Genomic DNA, 21,025 nt, shown 5'->3' with positions numbered 1-21,025 from the left:
AACTAACTTACTAGAATTGAATCTTCAGTATTTCGGGTGCTTCCCAAAAACACACAGTTTCGTTTTTACCTTCCTCTCCACAGTCGTCTTCACTTTGCTTTTCTCACTTTCTTTGGCAGTAAAGATGGATTTTAATGTTTTAAAATAATTTAGTAAAATAAAAATGAAACAGAAAAGCGACGACATCACATAAAAGCCAGTCTGTAAAAATGTCATTAAAGGAATGATTTAAAAGAAATTAAAATTGCATGAGTAATAATTATATTATTAATAATTGTGGTACAAACAAAATACTACACTAATGAAGAAAATAATCAGCTTTTATTTAAGTAAGATTTTAATTGCAGTACTTTTCCTTGAAAGGTAGTATTTTTTAGTAGTTTTAGTGTGGTATTAGTACTTTTTACTTGGTCAGAAATCTTGGAACTGGATTCCTTTCAAGTTAAAGTGTATAAAATATATTTACTTATTAATAATAAACAACATCAAGACAAACATTGAAACACACATATAGGGGATGTAGTATCATTTAGTATCATTTAGTATTTGTTCAGCTGTAAATAAAATACACTCAACACAGTCTTCATTAGTATTCAGTGTGAATGTGTTGCTTCCTTTTAAATGGGCTGATTTCAGAATAAGAGTCTTTTTCTGTTTGTTGCTGTGTTGCTCTGATTGCTCTAAAGAGAGGCAATTATTCACCGGGCAACACACACACACCAACCTGATTCCACTGTGTGTGTGTGTGTGTGTGTGTGTGTGTGTGTGTGCGCGTGTGTGTGTGCGCGCGCGTGTGCGTGTGCGTGTGTTTTCCCAAACATTAGAACAAAAGAATAGTCTGTCACAACAAAGACTCTACTTCCTTCACTGGTTCATCTTTGGACCCAAATGTAGTGAAAAGTGTTGATTAACTTGTTGACTGTGCGTGTGTGTGTGTGCGTGTGTGTGTGTGTGTTTGTGTGTGAGGAGGGACTTATTTTGCCAAGGGTGGGGCTGGTAGAGCTTATCTGGGCCATACACACACACACAGATACACACACACATCAAGTCTTTAATGTAAATTGAACTACACACAAGGTGTGTGTGTGTGATCTAGAAGTCGTAAAAAGAGAGATCACGCATGCGTACACCGCCTTGGTTCTCTCTCCCTCCCTCAAGCACGCACGGTGTCAGTAGTGTGTTTCATTCGGCTGCGTAGCGCGCGCGCTGCTTGTGGATGCCCAACTGGCGTCACACGGACTCAGTACATCTTAGTTTTCTTGTTAAATTGGACGTTTTTTAACGGAGGTTCCGGTACATGAGAGTCCGCACCGCTGGAGCCGCTCACCCCGGTAAGTTCACACGCGAATTACACGTTGCACTCTTTTGCACTCTTTCGCTTCTCAGCCCTGTTGATGTAGGGTGAGAGTCACTTCACGTTAGCGCTGATCGGAATTAACGCTGCACGCTCTCGCGCTGCACAGCACGGTGACGCTCCACGTCCACCAGACCACACTCTCATTTACGCGTTCTGATAGAACGAGCCCCACAAACAGCCTCCGGACTGCTGCTCTGTGCTTTATATTGTGTTTAACAATCGGTAGAATAATTCGGCTGTGTGTATGCGACACATACAACTGACTTTAATGTGTTTAATCGTCTGTAATATATATATATATATATATATATATATATATATATATATATATATATATATATATATATATATATATATATATATATATATATATATATATATATATATGATGATGATGATGTTTATTTAATGTATCTTTGGTTCATCACTTTAAGATCATTTTTATATTTAAGGCAGTAATATTTATAGAATATATTTATATTATAATATTTACTCTCCTGAGGTTTTCTTACAATATTCACACTATTTCCTGCAGTATGATATGAATCTTTGCTGCTCAGGATTAAGTTTAATTAAACTGTGTTTGTTGTTTACTCTCTAAAATATCCAAATAATAATATTCAGTTTGTCTGTGATGAGTTTTTACTGACTTGTTACACATCTTTTGTGCTTTTCTAGTGCTCTTTTTATGATACTTTAATACTTATAATTATTAACATAAACACACTCTATTGTGTTTAACCTTCTGTGTTTTGGCTCCTTCTCAATATAAAGTGCTTTATTTCTTCTGGTATCTTTAAAAGTGCAGCTTTGGGTCTCGCTGGTGAAGTTGTTGTGGTGCAGCGAACGTAATGGTTATTGTCATTATTTATTAAACTACTGGTTATCTTCTTGATTCATCAACTTATTAGGTGCCAGTCACAAGCTCCCAACACCTAAAGACGTTCAGCTAACCATCATGTGAGAGCATGAAAACTGGAATATATTTGTATGTATTTAGCTGGAGCCGGTGAGTTTCTACATCAGTTTTCAGGCCTCAGGGTGTTTGAAACTCACCTGACGTGTCAACAGTCAATTCAAACAACCAACACCAGCAACTCGCCTGCACGAAGATGAGTGTGCTGCTCAAGAGCACTTCAGAAGGGCAGATCAGCTGCTGAGGGTTTAAACCTGCAACCTTTCTAGTCCACAAAGTCTCCTCTCCTACTTATTAGCCACTTCTCTGCCTGTTTTCAAAGGGACACATCTAGAGAAGCTCTAACGTGGAACATTCTTCTGTTTTAACAAGGCAATCATTTGACTTCGTTGTTAACCTTTTAAAGGAATGAGCCGGCGCTAACTGTTGTAGCTGCTGATTTGAACGGTAGCTCACTGCCTCGTGGGATCAACAGGTGAAACTGTTGTATTGAGTCTTTATTCTGGACAACATCTCACCACCAGACTCCATGTTGTTTCTGCTGTAATTAATGGAAAACTCTCAAATTCTCTTCCGTGTGTGTGGGTTAACAGCTATGTGTGTGTGTGTGTGTGTGTGTGGGTGGTTCTCCCCTCGGGCCTCCCAGCCTCGCTGCTCCCTGAGCGGGTTGAGCGGGTCCCACCTTGACCCCCCCCTGACCCGCCTGGAGCGCCGATGAAGGAGCTTTGGCCTGGTGACATTTTAGATACAGGACTCTAGTTCGGGACCACCTCTCTTGTTTTTTGACTTTTCTGTGGCCATGGTAACCCCAGAGACGAGCGCCGCTCAGCCGGACCATAAAGACGGAGCGGTGAACTCAATGTAGTCGCTTCCTGTGTGGAACAAAGGAACCGTCAGAGATCATTGAGGCATTTTTACTCTTTTTTTTTTTTTTTTTTTTTTTTACACTTGTTTTTTTGGCAAAACGGAGACAAAACTGATGCGATTTTCATGCTAATGTTTAAAAAAAAAAAGCAGATCAATGTGGGGGGTCCTCGTTCACCCCTGAATCGCCATCACAACAGACACACACGTGTTTACTATTGTTGGTCTGGTAAATAAAACAGGCCATCTTCTCCTCCTGGAGGTTTTATTTGGGTTTCCAGGGTAACAGACTCTGTGTTGTTGTAGGTCTGCGTAGTTTCTGAGAGGTTTCATGCACATGTTTTGGTAATTCCTGAGTAGATCCTTTGATAGTTGGGTTGATATTTAATGGTAGTTTCTGGGTAGATTCTTTGATGGTTTCTTGGATATTTATTGGTTATTTCTGGGTAGATTGTTGAATTGTTTGTTGGATAATAATTTGTAAAATCTTCATAGATTCCTGGATGGTTTCTTGGATAGTCATTGGATATATTCTTGGATGTTTCTTGGATAGTCATTGGATAGATTCTTGGATGTTTCTTGGATAGTCATTGGATATATTCATGGATGTTTCTTGGATAGTTATTGGATAGATTCATGGATGTTTCTTGGATAGTCATTGGATAGATTATTGGATGTTTCTTGGATAGTCATTGGATAGATTCATGGATGTTTCTTGGATAGATTCATGGATTGTTTCTTGGATAGATTCATGGATGGTTTCTTGGATAGTTATTGGATAGATTCATGGATGCTTTCTTGGATAGTTATTGGATAGATTCATGGATGGTTTTTGGATAGTCATTGGATAGATTCCTGGATGATTTCTTGGATAGTTATTGGATAGATTCTTGGATGGTTTCTTGGATAGTTATTGGATAGATTCATGGATGCTTTCTTGGATAGTTATTGGATAGATTCATGGATGCTTTCTTGGATAGTTATTGGATAGATTCTTGGATGGTTTCTTGGATAGTTATTGGATAGATTCTTGGATGGTTTTTGGATAGTCATTGGATAGATTCTTGGATAGTCATTGGATATATTCATGGATGTTTCTTGGATTGTCATTGGATAGATTCTTGGTCATTTTAATGTCTTATTGATCACAAAGTTAAGTACAAGTTTAATTTGTTGTTGTGGTCTCATTCACAGCTCAAACATTTTCATTTTTCTAATGCTAACATGTTTACACCACAAACAAGAGTCTACAGCCACGAGCTCTGTGAGGATGTGCTAACAGAGTGCTAACATGAACATGCTAACATGCTCACAATGACAAGAATCTACACAGAACATACCGATAAATATCCAAGAAACCATCCAATAATCTACCCAGAAATAACCAATACATATCCAACAAACCATCCAAGAATCAATAACTATGGAAGAAACCATCCAATATTCCAGCAAACCATCCAATAATCTCAGAAATAACCAAAGATTTGAAAAGTTTATCTTTGAAAGCCGTCTCGCTTTAATTCTCGTCTCTGTTGAGAGTCGAAGTATCGATCGGGGAGGATGTACGGATCGGGTGAGGAATCGGTGCAAAGACTCGTGTACTTGGCGCTAGCCGATCCAGCATTTTAGGAGGTATAAGAGGGATTTCAGATACTAGTGTCTGTATATTTAAAAACTCAAATATTGGTTGTGTTAATGAGTTTGTTTTGGTCAATTTCTGGAGAGTTTGTTTCCTCGGTGGAGAAGGTCTGGATTCAACCTTGGACGTTTTTTTACCTTTTGATCGTGAAAGTTCTTGACCTTGGAAATAGTCGCCTAGTTTGACAAATTGATCTTTTTGTTTTTCTATTGTCTCTGAATAGTTTCATTTCTGGAGGGTTTTCTTGTGACGTTTTCACAGATTTCTTTCTGGATATATCTGAAGCTCGTATATATTCTGCTGTAATCCTCAAACCGAGACGTCACTGCTGGAGAAACCGTGTGGGAGCTAATCTGTCAGACTGCTGAGCAACAAGCAGGCAGACTGTAAACCTGAAATCACAAGAGAGGGCAGAATATTTAAAGCCTGGTGTGACTCACGAGTCGCTGTCTGGAGCAGTTTTCCTCCCTGATGGTCTCATTTATCCGGGGGTGTTAAAAGATGTTATAATGATATTAATAATAATGTTTTCTTTCTGACTGATGAACACTTTCCTACTGAACACGAGTGACTCGTTTTAATCTTCAGAAAAACTAAAAACTGGTTTATTATTGTGTCTGAAGAGACACAAAGACATAAAAACATTAAACGCAAAGTTGCAATTAATGCCTTAAAAATGTCTACATCTCAGTTTACAAAGCACAATATTAAAGTAGCTCATCTCGTTATGAGTTGCACATTAAGATAATGGAAACCGGGAGCTCGAGGGGAATTAAACATGTTTTGGATATAATTGTTCATAATAGAGTTGAATCATTCAGAACACATTCCTGCTGACAAATCAGGAATTAATCAGATATTTTGCAGGAAACTTTGATTTAGAGTTCGATTTGGAATTAGAATCCTTTGTGTCTTTTCTTTTTAAATAAAAAGAAAAGACACAAATATCACATCAATGCCAACACATTGCTCTCAGACTGGATTAGATGCGAGGGTCTCGTCTGTCCTCTTTCCTTCAGAAAACCATCACTTATTCTGTCCCGACTCACCATCTTGGGTTTAAAGCTTTCCTATTGGTTTCATATTAAAATGCCAGAGAGAGTTTTTTTCCGCCGTGTCACTGTTGAATCTTCAGAGAAGAAACGACAGCTGGAAAAAGGCTTTAAGATAACGGACGGCTGCTGATGGAGTTCTCTAGTCCGAGGTTGCGTTTAAATGAGATTGGACATCGTGTACGTCCACTCCCTGGACTGTTTGGACACCAGCAGCTCTTTGTTCCTGTGTCATTGAGTTGTAGGTGGTTCACCTGTGTGTCCGAGACACACCTGATGACCGCTGAGTCATCTGGAAAGTTCTGCATGGTGCAGTTTTGTGAGCTGTTGGGCTTGAATGAGTGCACTGAAGTCAGGTTTAAGTAAAAGATTAGGCTGTTCTTCATTCAACAATTTTTTCACATTTGAAGTTTCTATTGAGGTTTTTCTATAAGCTTCAAATGTCTGTTGTCATATTTTATGACGTCGTTACCCTACAAATGGAAATGTATATTTTTTTGTCATTGCAGTGATATAAATGTAAGTCATGGTGCTGTTAGATTGCTGCTGGACCGACACGTTAATCCAGACTCCCTTTGTGTTTTTTGACCGCAGTGAAAATGTTTTTAAAATGCTTAACAGCAACAAATATGGATTGAAGTAGAATATTTTGTTAGATTAAAAACGTGTTTTTTGGAAATGATTACATCTGATTTTGTTTTCTTCAATACATTTTAACTTTTGCACGTTAGAACGATCAATAATAATATAAATGGAGCCCGATCTTTATTTGCGACAGTGCAGAAATGTCAGCTTTGAAAGCAGCTGTGCAGCTTTCAAATGTTGATCTAGAATGACGGAAACACACCAAAACCATCAATGTGTTGGTTTGTAAATGATTGTGTACATTATAAAATACAACACAAAGATAAACCAGATGTTTATTATTTGTTATGAGCTCCACTAAAGAGACATTTATCCTCTTGGTTTCATTTAAAGGCACTAAAACTATCTACCTGTATATAAAGTACCTCCAACTACAACAGGAACTCTCTCACACTGATGCATCGGGATTAACTACCTCATAATGTCACATGTAGTAATATATCTGTCTCAGGAGACATTTTACTGCGTAATTACTACTTCAACTATAATACTCTGAGTACATTTTGCTTTTAGGAGTTTTACAACTTCTTATAATAACCTGCAGGTGCTCTGTGTTCCATTCATCATCTCTCATATAATAACTGGTGGGATGAGTCATCTTTAGTCCTGAAGTCACGGTGTGTGTGTGTGTGTGTGTGTGTGTGTGTGTGTGTGTGTGTGTGTGTGTGTGTGTGTGTGTGTGTGTGTGTGTGTGTGTGTGTGTGTGTGTGTGTGTGTGTGTGTGTGTGTGTGTGTGACACAAGAGAAGAGGTCAAATGAATTTGTAGTGTAAATATTTGTCAATGTATTATTTCTGAAACAGGTTTGCAGTGACTTGTGTGTGTTTTAATGTGCACACTTTCACTGGCGATGTTGGTCAGTTCCATTGACCGTTGCTATCGCAACCAGTGACTCCCAGTCGAGGTTGCGTCACCGCCGTGAATTGCAAACAGAATAAGTGAACACATGACTTGATGAAATGACTGAAACAAACATTTATTTAAAAGTAAACAATGAACTTTACTGTAGAATCATCTCCATGATGTTACAGTGATATCAGTACTTTAAATGTATTAGTACTTTTACTGTAACAGAATATTCTCCTAGTGTTAGTACTGTTACTGTAATAGTATTCTTACAGTGTGCTGTCAGTGCTACCACTGTAATGTTCAAAGTGTAGTATTTGAACTGTCACTGCAGTAAATTATCTGAATACTTCTTCCTTCTCTGCTCCTGTTTAAACTTCTAATTAGAACAATTACTTCCTTCAGTTGATTCTGAGAGCAGATGAAGCACAACAATCCTGTTCAACCAGCTCTGAGTTTATTTAACAATACTGCGCCTTTATAATATAGACAGTCTTTACATGAGGAGCTCTGATGAGCAGACAGTTTATCAGAGGAATCATTCTAGAGAAATCACCCCAAAGGACCCCCTCGCAGTCGCCCCCTCGCAGCGGGAATCGGCCTACTATCGCACCGGAATAATTTTAAAATAAAAGTGTGCAATACACTACTTTTGAATTCATTATTGAACTTTGCGCATAACAGTGCGATTAATCAAAAAAAAATCGTGCGATTAAAAATTGTAATCGTTGCCCAGCACTAGTTTTAATAGTAATAATACTAGCGGCAGGAATGCTAATAGTGGTAGAAGTAGTACTAATAGTAATGCTAATAGTACTACAATACTAATGGTAACAAAGTTGACAGCCCCACGACCTCAACCAACCGGAACCCTCCGTGTGAACCAGGTCAGTCCATTTTTACATTCCGAGTCGCGTGATTGGACGATGTCAATGATGTCACCGCCATGTGAGTGAGTGCCCCCCCCCCCCCCCCCCCCCAAAAAAAAGAGAGAGGGAGAGATCAAACACAAACTGTGACCCCGATTCTGTCGTCTGCCAAGTAAACAATCTGCCATTGTTTGTAACCACGGTAGCGAATGACATCTAAAGCACACACACACACACACACACACACACACACACACACACACTGTGTTCTCTTGCATTCTCTCCACAAGGGAACGAATGACGCACCAAACTCCGTTGCAAATTCTTTTAATTATGAGTTTTCTTTTCTTTTCAGCAAATGCATCAAACCAATAAAATGATCTAAGATATTACTTTGAGGGACAAACGTGTGTTCGGAAATTCAGCTCAACAAAGTCACCAATTAATAACTTATTTTAAAATGTGTTTTGTGTCCAAACATCTAAAGGTATCAAACAAGACGAAGAAAAACATCAGAAGATAACATTTAAGAAGCTGAAACGTTGAATTTTTGCCATTTTTGCTTGAAAAATGTCTTAACTGAAGAGTCGATTATCAAAGTTGTTCCTAATTAAATTTCAGTTGATCGACTAAACATTTAAACTGCTAATCAATGCAGCTCTATTCATATTGAATTAACTAACACAGTGTAAAGCTCATCAAACTCAGAATGTTACTGATGTAACAGCTGGTTTCTGGATCAGAATGTGTGCCGAATTTCTCAGCAGGCTCAAGAAATTCAAAATTAGTGTTGAGTCATGTCCAGCAAAGTGCCCATGAGCAAGGCAGCATCATTTCACAACGTTGTTAAATTTAAGTTTGGTGGATTATGCAACATTCTTTACCCAAACAAATAAATGGATCAGCAGCAATCAGGTCAGCACCAAAATGTGTTACAGCAACACACACACACGACCACACACACACACACACTCATTAGCATGATTCAGTTGGACGTTTGATGGAAGAAATCATGTGATCAAACTGAGATGTGAGAGTAAGTTATGTAACACTCTTACACACACACACACACACACACACACACACACACAGTCTTCTTTAATTCATCAGCAGGACGTGTACATCTTTGTCGACATGTATCCAGAGCTCCACACGGGGACTCTGGGTTGTGTGTGTGTGTGTGTGTTGAATAATTTAGCATTGCAGGAATTTAGTCCAAGTATGTGAGACATAAATGGACTTCCTGGTACAAGTGTTTTCCTGCACAGAGGAGTAAAGAAAGCAACATAACTGTACAGTACATGTTCTTATTATTGTGAATATTATCCAATTAAAAGAGACATGAAGCCAGTAGAATCAGTACGACAAAGAGAAGTGTTGAGTAGAAGCTATATAAGCGACTTCATGGCGATTAACGGCGGTCTACTGTCCAAACAACAATGTGGATATTTAACAACAAGACTTTCTGGTTGTAGCTCCTCAAATGAGAGGATTTGCTGGTTTTTGCTCTGTTAGTCGAACACAACGAGTAACACGATGTTGAGTGTTGCAGTGCAGGAACCAGACGATAGAAACACCTTCATTGTTGATTATTCAAACACCTTTGAGCAGCAGGTGAGAATGAAGTGTGCGTGAGGAGGACGATGATGAAGAAAGTGATGTTTGATCGTTCACAGAAAACAAACACAACCTGACCTGTGTGATACATGACACAAAGGTCCATGTTTAACATGAAGTTATTCAGTCGTTTTAATTACAAGACATTTCACAGTTGAGTCACTGAATAAAACAACGTGGTGGCGGGCCAGCTGGAGTCTCAGCTGAACAGTTCTTCCTCTGATATGATCATATGAGCTGATGTTTTGATATTTCACCACCAGGTACAAAGGTGGAAAGCAACTAAGTACATTTACTCACTAAACAGTATTTGAGTACACAGTTAAGGTACTTGTTCTTTTCTTTCTATGCTACGTAACACTTCTACTCCACTATATCTCAGAGAGACGTGCTCTACTCATTACTTCACTGCATTTATTTTGCGAACCAGATTTAACGGTGAGCTTTAGAGATGCTGGTAGTTAGAGCCAGGCTAGCTGTTTCCATCTGTTTCCACTCTTTATGCTAAGCTAAGCTAACTGGCTGCTGGCTGTATCTTTATATTTAACGTACAGACTCTCAGCGTATTAACCAAAATGTCGTTCTGTTCCTTAAGTACAAAGTTTTTCTCTAAATGTCTCTCTCGTTTTCTGACCTTTGACCTCCTGATGTTCCTAAAGCGATGACACAACTTCACCATCGTCGCCATGGACACCCATCACCGAGGTGACCTGCCTGCCAGAAACCCCCCCCCTCCCCCGCCTTGCCCTCTTTGCTCCCGTCCAATCGAACGTGGGGATGCACGTGATGGGCAGCGTCTCCCCGGCCAATGAGAGGCAGAGTTTCTTCCTCCAGGTGGAGGGCGTGGCCTTCGCCGAGCCGCAGTCTCCTGCTCGTCCTCCGTCGGGATCTTCTGATATTGAAGGCAACCGGATGAGACTGGGTCCACCTCCACCTACTCCTCCTCCACCTCCTCCTCCTCCTCCTCCTCCTCCTCCTCCTCCTCCTCCCCCACCTCCTCCTCCCCTGCTTCCAGGGCTAGCAAACCCTGTAGGAGGCCTGAAGAAGAAGAGGAGGGTCAGGAGTTTCTTTTGGAAAACGATACCAGAGCATCAGGTGAGGTCACAGCTCGTCATAGTGGATCACATTTTAATTGTGAAAGCGTTGTATTGACATGTGTGTGTATGTATGTATGTATGTATATATATCTTCTATTTATTTATACATATGTACTGTATGTGTGTCGCAGGTGAAGGGGCGGGCCAACCTGTGGACTCAGGGCCGTGTGCAGCAGCAGTACCAGATCGACGTCCAGACAATCGAGGAGCTGTTTGGTCAGAACGACCGTCAATCAAAGGCCACGCCCACAAGGGGAGGGACTACCAGGAGCTCGTTCAGAGAGGCCAAAGAGGAGGTGTGTGTGTGTGTGTGTGTGTGTATGTGTGTGTGTGGACCGTTTCCACCTGGACTCTGACCTCAAACTGACACCTGCTCACCTTTACTGCTCTCTCTCTCTCTGTCTCTGTCTCTGTCTCTCGCTCTCTCTCTGTCTCTCTTTCTCTGTCTCTCTCGCTCTCTCTCTGTCTCTGTCTCCCTCTCTTGCTCTCTCTCTCTGTCTCTCTCTCTCTCTCTCCCTCTCTTGCTCTCTCTCTCTCTCTCTCTCTGTCTCTCTCTCTCTCTCTCTCTCTCTGTCTCTCTCGCTCTCTCTCTGTCTCTCGCTGTCTCTCTCTCTTGCTCTCTCTCTCTCTCTCTCTCTCTCTCTCTCTCTCTGTCTCTCTCTCTCTCTCTCTCTTGCTCTCTCTCTGTCTCTCGCTGTCTCTGTCTCTCTCTCTCTCTCTCTCTTGCTCTCTCTCTCTGTCTCTCTCTGTCTCTCTCTCTCTCTCAGGTCTCCATTCTCGACTCTAAACGAGGGATGAACATCGGGATTTTCCTCAAACAGTTTAAGAGGTAAATCTCCTTTTGTGGCCACAAACAAACAAACACACCTGTGCTGAGATTTCTCTTTGTTACCTGAAGCTCAATGATAAAATCCCCCCCGAAAGGAAACAAACTGTGTGTACAAGTACAAGTACTGTAGTAGAAGGTCCTTTACTTAAGTAGAAGTACCAATACCACAAAATACTCTGTTACAGGTTTGGAACCTTTTTAATCCGTTTTATTTTATAAACAAATGTGTTTTTATGTTAAATATTCACCTGAAAATAGTGACTAAAACATTAAAATATAAGTATCTCAAAATAATAGATAAAGAGGAAACAGTGGAGCTCGTATGGTAACGGTCACAGGTTTGATTCCCAGAGTAGATCAATTGACCGGTCTACTGAGTTGGACACCGCGCCAACAGTTCATGTCAGTTATAGATGAGAGTTCACATGAAGACTCCTCTAGACCTGAATGTCTCCTCTAGACCTGAATGTCTCCTCTAGACCTGAATGTCTCCTCTAGACCTGAATGTCTCCTCTAGACCCGGTAACAGCTGACAGAGAAGGTGTTGAAGAGTGTGTGTGTGTGTGTGTGTGTGTGTGTGTGTGTGTGTGTGTGATGGCGTGATGTGTCTCCTCGCCCTCACCGCAGGGTGTTGTGGGTAAACACGTGATGATGCCGGCATGTTATGGAACGATGCAGACGGAGAAGTTCATTAACATGCAACTGTTTCTAAGTCACATTAGAGGACGTCTATGGATGACGAGCACCGCCCCCCAATACTCTGACCCTCGGGCCCCTCGGGGGTAACGATATTACATTTAATATGATATCATAATGTTCAATGTTGCCATAATAATATAAATATATATTTAAAAAGGAATACAAAGAGAAGAAAAACATCAACAAAAAGACAATACGACCAGGAGAGATACAACACGCAAAAGGACCACAAACAACACGGCTTGTTCTTATTTATTTCGTCCTCCGTGACATCACACCGCTACGAGGAATTGAGCGTTTATGTCGTTGTAACGTCTGATATTAAAATACTTTTGACTTTATGAATAAAAAAGAAACATGGCCGCCACAACAACATGGAAATCAGATTAATACAACACTGTCAAACATTGACGCCGTATTTAATTTTTAAAATGCATTCCTTTGATTTCTCTTACGTCTTCAGAGTCGGGTGTTTGGTTTGGTAACACGAGGGAGTCACAACGTGTCCTCAATGTGTTGCTGTCGTATCGACACACAGAGACATGGAGGCGTGAGGGACGCATGTCATAAACCACCTGTGAATACAACGATACGCAACATCAGCCTCAGTGTTCTCATGCTGGAACAATGCTTCACATCATGCGTTCGTTTTATTATCACACATTTACAGGAAAGAGATTCACTTTATAACACAAGTTTCACTGAAAATGAGTCCGTAAGTCTATGAAATGAAAGTTCATCACAAGTTCCAGAGCTAAATGTCTTTAAATGTTTTGTTGTGTTAAACCAGCAGATAATAAAACGTCTGATCCCTCCTCCTCCTCCTCCTCCTCCTCCTTCAGGTCCAATCAGACGATAGTAGACGATATTCACCACGGCAACAGTGAGTCGTATGGGGCGGAGCCTCTGAGGGAGCTGCTGAAGATGCTGCCGGAGAAAGAGGAGGTAACACACACACACACACACACACACACACACACGTTAACGTCACCGTGTTGGTATCTTCTTCTTCTTCATGTGTTTCCTCTCCTGAAGGTGAAGAAGCTGAAGTCGTACCGCGGAGACGTCTCTAAGCTCTCATTGGCCGATTCCTTCGTGTACCTGTTGGTTCAGCTCCCCAGGTGAGAGGACGAGCTCCAACAGAGAGCTGTGTCTCATCTGTCAACAACACATTTTATTATGCAACTTTTGTTTTTTATCTTCTTTTGTTTTTATGTCCAAGTTTGTTTGTTTTTACAGTATTTTCCTGTTATTTTTTCATTATTATTTTTTTATATTTTTGGTGTGAAGGGGTGAGGGGTCTTTCACATTACATTTATTTAATTTCTTTTTTTATTGTTTGTGTTTTGGGGGGAGGCTTTTCATATTATTTAAATTTTTTATTATTTATTTTTTTAAAAATTTAATGGTGTGTGGGGGTCATTCTACATGGTTTTTTATTTAATTTAAATAAAGTTATAGTTATAGATAATATGGGTATTTTACATTATTTTATGACCAATACTGTATTTTTTATCGATATCCGAGATGTGATTTTATTTCTAATAGTTTTTGTGTGGATCTCTGGAGCACAACAAGAAATCTCTTTGTGAAAACCTGACGCGTCTCCAAATACAGAATAAAACTCTCAAACGGAGTTCTTCCAGAACAAACGGAGCTTGACGCTCTCGGAGCTTCTGGTCTCAGCAGATGGTGCAAAGCCTGATGGGACGTGAAGCAGCGAGGCTGATGGGAGTTTTTACTTTATTTGGAGAAACATCAGTGACTAACGGCAGCGTCCAACGGAGAGAAACGAATAATCGGCAATAAGTTGTCTTGTTGTGTCCTTCCTCGTGAGTCCTAACTGACTTACACTTAGATAAGATGTTGGATTACTCATTTATTTCCGTTTCTCTTCAGTTACTCCGTCCGCATTGAGTCCATGCTGCTGAAGGAAGAGTTTCCCGGAGCGTGTGAGGTCATAAAACAACACATTAGCGTCCTCCGCTCAGCCACCAAAGGTAACCGTTCTAACTTTAAGGAAACGAGATGTTCTATACTTATCTCCTCCGGAGCTTCACGTCTGGTTTCTTCCATTTATTTACACTTTAAAGCGTTTTTTGGGGCTTTTGTTCTCCATGAAATATGAGAAAGAAGAATAAGAAAAATGTGGAATAAAACCAGATTCATTCTTTAAGTTTCAGTTTCTCCAGCGTCATAAAACCTGCAGCTAATCAAACGGTCTCACACGCTCACACACACATATTAACACACACACATTCACACACTCACACAGACACCCACACAGACACTCACACCCACGCACACACACTCTCTCTCTCTCACACACACACACACTCACTCATAATACCAACTAACACCTTGTATATTTTTAGCAGTGTGCGTGTGAACTTGATAACTGCCTGAATTGATAAATAACCCTCCGTATGCTGTCGGTGACACACACACACACACACACACACACACACACACTCGGGTGCAAACAGGGATTTCAGGATTATGAGGTGATCTTGTGTGTTTGAAGATGTTTCTTCCTCGCTGCCTCGTTCTGTTCTCTAATCCTTTTTTCCCACGTGATGCTCTTTAAAGCAGAAAATGTTTAATTGTTTGTTTGTTTGTTTACTGATGCAAATAACGACTTCTTTGTCCTCCAGAGTTAATGTGTTGTGAGGAGCTTCATGCTGTTCTCCACCTGGTGCTGCAGGCCGGAAACCTCCTCAACGCTGTGAGTGAAGAACTGCATCAATGAACGATCATAGCTGGAAAACAGATGAGGGAGAGAGAGATGTCGTATAAGAGTTTTGTGTTTCTTTGCAGTTTTGTTTTTCTTTGTAGTTGTTTTGCATCATATTTCTGGTTATTTTATGTCTCTTGGTACTTGTTTTGTGTCTCTTTGTAGTAGTAGTCATTGAGGTTGTTTTGTATTGTTTGTAGTAGTTTTATGCATTTGTAGTTGTTTTGTGTCTCTTCGTGATTGTCTGGTATTGTTTGCATTCATCTTTGCAGTTGTTTTGTGTCTCCTTGTAGTCGTTTTGCATCCTTTTCTGGTTACTTAATGTTTCTTTACAGTTTTTTATGTCTTTGTGGTCATTTGACTCACTTTCCAAGAACAAATATTAAAAGTCCGTACCAGTAGCATGTTGTGTTTGTGTCTAATTACTGTGTTGTGTGTGTGTGTATGTGTTCAGGGAGGTTATGCAGGAAACGCAGTGGGTTTCAAGCTGTCGTCCCTTCTGTCTCTGGCCGACACCAAGGCCAACAAACCGGGCATGAACCTGCTGCACTTTGTCGCTCTGGTCAGTAACGTGTGTGTGTGTGTGTGTGTTGTGCTTTTATTTATTTAAATGTATTTATTTATTTGCCATGAAAAGTGCACATCTTCTTATCCCTACCAGAGTTAGCTTGAAGCTAATTTACATCTGTAGAAAGAGAATAACATTTCTATCTCTGTGAGGACCAATAAGGACATTGTGAGAGCTGGTTGATGTTTAAAACCTGTGTTACGGTGTTCAGGTTCAGAGGCGATGAGGATCCTCCGGGTGGAAGAAGTCCTCTCATATTGTACTTCTCCTTCTTTTCTCCTTCAGGAAGCACAGAAGAAAGACACCAAGCTGCTGGAGTTCCCACTGAAGTTGAATCACGTCCAGCCTGCCTCCAGGTCAGGCAGACTACATTTCCCATCAGCCCCGTCAGCTTCATGTCTCTTCCACCGCTTCCCAGAGGATGAAGATTCAGTACGTAAATTATATTTTTGTTTTTCGTAGGATCTCTTTGGAGACGCTGGACGCTGAACTTCAGTGGCAGACGTCTCGCACGCGCTCAGTAGAGGAGAACGTCCAGAGAGACACGGAGCTGCTGCAGCAGCTGGACGGCTTCCTGCAGGTAGAACACACAAATACTGCGGTCAGCTAGTACTTTACGTGTACTACTACTCTGTGTGTGTGTGTGTGTTCATGTGCGTTTGTTTGTGTCTCAGTCGGCCACCTCCTCTCTAAGCTCGCTGCACGACGCTCGGCAGCATCTGAAGAAGGAAGGCAGCGAGCTGATCGACTTCTTCTGTGAAGACAAAGAGACGTTCAGGCTGGACGACTGCTTCAGCATCTTCAACAGCTTCTGCTCCAGGTTCACCGGCGCGGTCAAGGTACGCACTGATACACAACTACAACAACTACAACACCAGGTTCACCGCCAAGCTGACAGATAAAGTATGTTGATGTTATATCTATATGTCAGTAGTGGAGGAAGAATTCAGATACTTTAGTTTAGTAAAAGTACTAATACCACACAGTAGAAATACTCTTTATTTAATGAACACATTAACATCTTTAGAATGAAAAGCAGCAAATCTTTAAATTTGTGAAGCTGAAACTATAAACTCGTTGTATATTTAATGCAAAAACATAATTTGTGAAGTACTAAAGCTGTCGGATAAATGTAGTGAAGTAAATATTACTCTCTGAGATGTAGTGAAGTAAAAAGTGTAGCACGAAAAGGAAAGACTCAAGTTAAGTACATGTACCTCAAATAGTTGACAATACATTTTCTGTCAATCGACTACTTTATGACAAAATATAAACTCTTAAAGTAAAAAATGTCATATAAACGGTTTGAAGTAGAAGTGACATAAAACGAGAATACTCAAGTAAAGTACTTTGTATTTCAGTACCGTAAATGTGTCGGTAGCATGTTTCATAGACGGTGGACTTCCGCTGCCACCTGCTGCTCAAACAGAGAGATAGAAGTTAAGAAAGTTAAAACTTGTCCCTCTGAAGGAGAACATTGAGCGGGAGGCCAAGGAGGCGGCCCGTCGCCGGAGGTTACAGGAGCTGGAGGAGCAGAAGAGGCACTCGTGGGCCGGCAGCGAGGAGGTAAGAGGTCACGCTCACGGAAACTTTAAAAACACACAAACAGCTTGACGAGTGACGAACGTGTGTTTCTGCTTTAGGTGGACGGAGCGGTCGGGTTGCGGTGCCGCAGCGAGGCGGACATGTCGGCCGCCGTGTCGGCACACGACAACGCCCGGCTGCTGGTGGAGCTCCTGTCCCCGAAGTTCGGCTCTCGCTCGCTCTTCAACAACTCCCACAATTCTCTGCGACGCTCGGGGAGCTCGCGGCGCTCCAGGAACTCGCCGTTGGTTGTCGCCGCTGACCGCGAACTGAGCACGCTCCTGGGGTTGGCGAGCCCCGACCACAAAGAGGCGAGGACAGCTTTTCTATCGGCCTCTCCCGAACGCAGACCACAAAGTCCGAGGGTCACGACATGCAGCTTCCCCCAAAACCAGCAGCCTGAAGCGGGCCACATGGCACCGCAACTGAACCATACAACCGCCACCTACCTCAGCAACGATGCTAACAACGGCATCGATCCGGCGAATACAGTCAAAACTACCTCTGATCCCAACCAGCAATCGGACCACAACAACAACGGCAAAGATCGACTCTGCGTCGGGGTGCTTTCGGACCCTAAATATGGTTCGAAGTCGGAACTTGTCAGAGTGAACAAAGCCGATCATGTTTTTAGTGGAAACATGTCGATGGTTGTAGAGAAATGCACATTGGTGCCTGAGCTGAAAGTGTTCGGCGAGGTCGCCGGCCGCCATGAAGGGCCTCACACCGCTCGGCATTGTCGCAGAGACGAAGAGGACCGACCGGCCAAGAAGGTGCAGGATGACTCCCAGATTGGGAATGCTGAAACAAAAGAGGAAGAGGAGGGAGGAGAGGAAAAGGTGGTCGTGTGGTGCGTGACCGGTGTGTGCGAGGCCACCGGCGAGCTCGAGCACACCGACGACGCACGAACTGAGCGGGACCAGCGTAGGAGCGACAATCGGGGAGGGAGCCAGCAAGCTTCCTCTGCCCCAGCCAATCGCACGCCTTCAGAACCTCAGCCGGCCAATGAGAAGCCAGTGCCTGAACCTATCAGCAGCCAACCGGTGCCTGTCCCCCGCCGCGACGATCCGTCGCATCCCGCCTCTTCGCCCATGTGGCACCCAGCAGAGCCTGCGGCGGCCAATGGGGAGTCCGCTGTCAGCGCAAGGGAAGCTAAAGGAACAGCCAATCAAAGAGGAGAAGTAGAGGGCTCCACCAATGAGAAGAGAGATGTGGAGATCGTCCCAACAGGTGACGGGAGAAGAAACAAAACTGCTTCCTGTCGCACAGAAGCAGCTTCTTCCACTAAAGGAAAAGCCGAATCGGCAAATTCGTCCAAATCGTCCACCAAGAACCTCCCTACCTCTAAAACTCGACCCGCTGGGACGAAACCCGTCACCGCCGCATTCGCCGCCAACAAAAGCAGGCCTCTCCGCACCCTCACGAGCACCGAGAACCAGAGCATGAGGCGCGTCCTGCCCATCTCCAGGACCAGCAGAGGCGCTCAAACTCCGGGCAAACATCCCGAGAAGCCTCCCGGCCACCAGCGGGGCTCCTCCAGCGCCGCAGCGACCGCCGGTCCGACCGCCCACAACCTCAACGGCACCTCCCTCCGACGAGGAGAGAAGTCGTTGACCGCTCCGTCGTCACGCCGCTCCAGCGTCCACAAGACACCGGACCCCAAGAACTCAAAAGACCAGAAGGTTTCGGGCACTCGAGAGCAGAACCAGGACGTGCAAAGGAGGCCGTCCATCCGAAAGCCATTGGCGAAACCCAAACCTCCGCCGGAGGAGAAGATGTGTCGCTCCACGCTGCGGTCGCTCTCTCAAGCAAGTGGAGGAGGAGGAAGCTTCAGTGCTCCTGTTACTCCTTCGCACAAAGCCGGTACCCCTTCGTCATCGCCGCTTCCTGGTTTCGCACGAAGCACTGCTTCTTCTTCTTTCAGACGAACCCTAACCCCGCTCACTCCTCCTCCTCCTCCTCATTCGCCCCACTCTGGCTCAATCTCCTCCTTTAAATCCTCCCTCAAGACCTCCTCCTCCTCTTCCTCTGCCGCTCCTTCCGGCACCATCTCGCCTTTCACCCGAACCGGCTCGCTGAGAGTCTCCTCCACCTCCACGTCCTCCGACCTCCTCAAACCTTCCTCCTCCGCATTGAGGTCTCAGAGCATCAGGGCACCTCCTCGTTCGCCGCTCCACGACGCCGTTCCCCCTAAAGGCCACCGGCGGAACGACAGCGGCACCTTCTCCGACAAGTCCTCCCACTCCAGGGACTCGGGCAAGTCCACCAGGCGGAGCTGGAGATAACAGGAGGAATCTGAGGCTGCGTTCCAACACGAAGTCTAAGTAACTCTTTCCTTCTGTAGTGGAGGTAAAGGACACATTCCAATATGAAGAATAGACTCCTGTTTATGTAGGAAAGAAAGGAAGTTCTGCTGGAGGTTACAGTCCAATATGAAGCACAGACACTGTCGAGGTTGAGATTAATTTGTCTCCTACGCATTCAAACTCATGCTGGTGGTAGAAGGATGCATTCCACTTTGAATCACTACACTATGTCCACTTAGAGAGATGGAGTCTGGTGGAAGAGAGCACAGATAACTGCTTCAGTCCCGTGCTGCAGAAAGAGCTGCTGGACTTCACAAGCTGTCGCTCTAAAGGATGAAGGACGTTCTCGCTTTGCCAAATGAAACGCACTGAAACCGCTACTTGATTAAACGAGTTAGTCGTTCGTTTCCACATTAATTGTTTGACTTATTTGCACTCCAACATGTATAAACCCTCAGAACAATGCAGTTAACTGTGAGCACTTTCCTTCTGGAAGTAAAAATTAAGATAAATTCTTTCTTTTGAAGCCGCAAAGCTTCATTCTCAGTTTGATGAAACTTCACAAAGAACAGCATCGGTACAGTAAAGACTCCAGACTACGTCACGATTTATATATTTTTATATTTTACTAAGAGCTAAAAGCTCACCACGCCTCCAGTCCTTAAAAATCATGCATTGGCACCCAATAAATTGTTTTTTCATGACGACTGTTTTGCATTCTCAAAGAAGTAAAGCATCAAAACATGAAGTCTGTTTTCAAGGAAAGATGAAAGAAGGAAATAAATGTCTGCATCTATAAATGTGTCACAAGAGTTCCATCATTTCTGCCGTGTGTCTGAATCTCCGCCTGATTAAAACAAAAAACAACTTTATTTTACGTCTTAAATTAGCGTTAACTTCAACTAACCGAGCTGAGGAATCTCTACATGTGGCCTGATTAAAGTATAAAGTATATCATTGTGTTTAAATATGAAGTTTAGAGACGAGATATTCTAAAGCGTCTCTGAAGTCTGCAGTGCCAAGTTTGTTCATAAGAGGATATTTGTATGTTTGTTTCTCTATTTATGTACGTATGATGTCAATATTTGATATATGTATAAACATCTACTAAATAATAAAATATTATTCCTCAAACACGCTCTTTGTTTTCTTCTTCTACTGTTTTAATTTATATTTAGCATCTGGAATAAACTGTCGGAACACTTTTTATGTTCCTGATCACAAAGTTATTTTATATTAAATATATTAAGTACAATCCAGTTATATTTGTGTTTGTTTTATGGCTGTAGACTCTTGTTTCCATATATTACAGCTGCATCTATTTACACGTCGGTACTTTTAAAGTTGTTTGACGGCAGAATAGCTCTTCTTTCTTATTATTATTTATTATTATTTTTTGTTATT

The 21,025-nt window shown here is 42.4% G+C and overlaps 1 protein-coding gene across 1 annotated transcript; it reads left to right on the top strand.

The window, feature by feature from the left end:
• Positions 1 to 1,170: 1,170 nt before the first annotated feature.
• On the top strand, positions 1,171 to 20,755 carry LOC142950733 (uncharacterized). The gene is made up of 14 exons (XM_076092319.1): positions 1,171 to 1,331; positions 10,464 to 10,899; positions 11,033 to 11,197; positions 11,669 to 11,730; positions 13,272 to 13,374; positions 13,465 to 13,550; positions 14,329 to 14,429; positions 15,084 to 15,154; positions 15,618 to 15,725; positions 16,017 to 16,087; positions 16,194 to 16,311; positions 16,406 to 16,570; positions 17,202 to 17,297; positions 17,375 to 20,755. The coding sequence occupies exons 2-14, from the start codon at positions 10,582 to 10,584 to the stop codon at positions 19,598 to 19,600; spliced, it is 3,690 nt and encodes a 1,229-aa protein (XP_075948434.1). The 5' UTR covers positions 1,171 to 1,331; positions 10,464 to 10,581; the 3' UTR covers positions 19,601 to 20,755.
• The last annotated feature ends 270 nt before the right edge of the window (positions 20,756 to 21,025 follow it).

The sequence above is a fragment of the Anarhichas minor genome, unplaced genomic scaffold (assembly GCF_050575085.1).
Source record: "Anarhichas minor isolate MPS153535 unplaced genomic scaffold, ASM5057508v1 ptg000016l, whole genome shotgun sequence".
Taxonomy (NCBI): Eukaryota; Metazoa; Chordata; class Actinopteri; order Perciformes; family Anarhichadidae; genus Anarhichas; species Anarhichas minor.
This window is presented reverse-complemented; position numbering and strand designations above follow the sequence as displayed.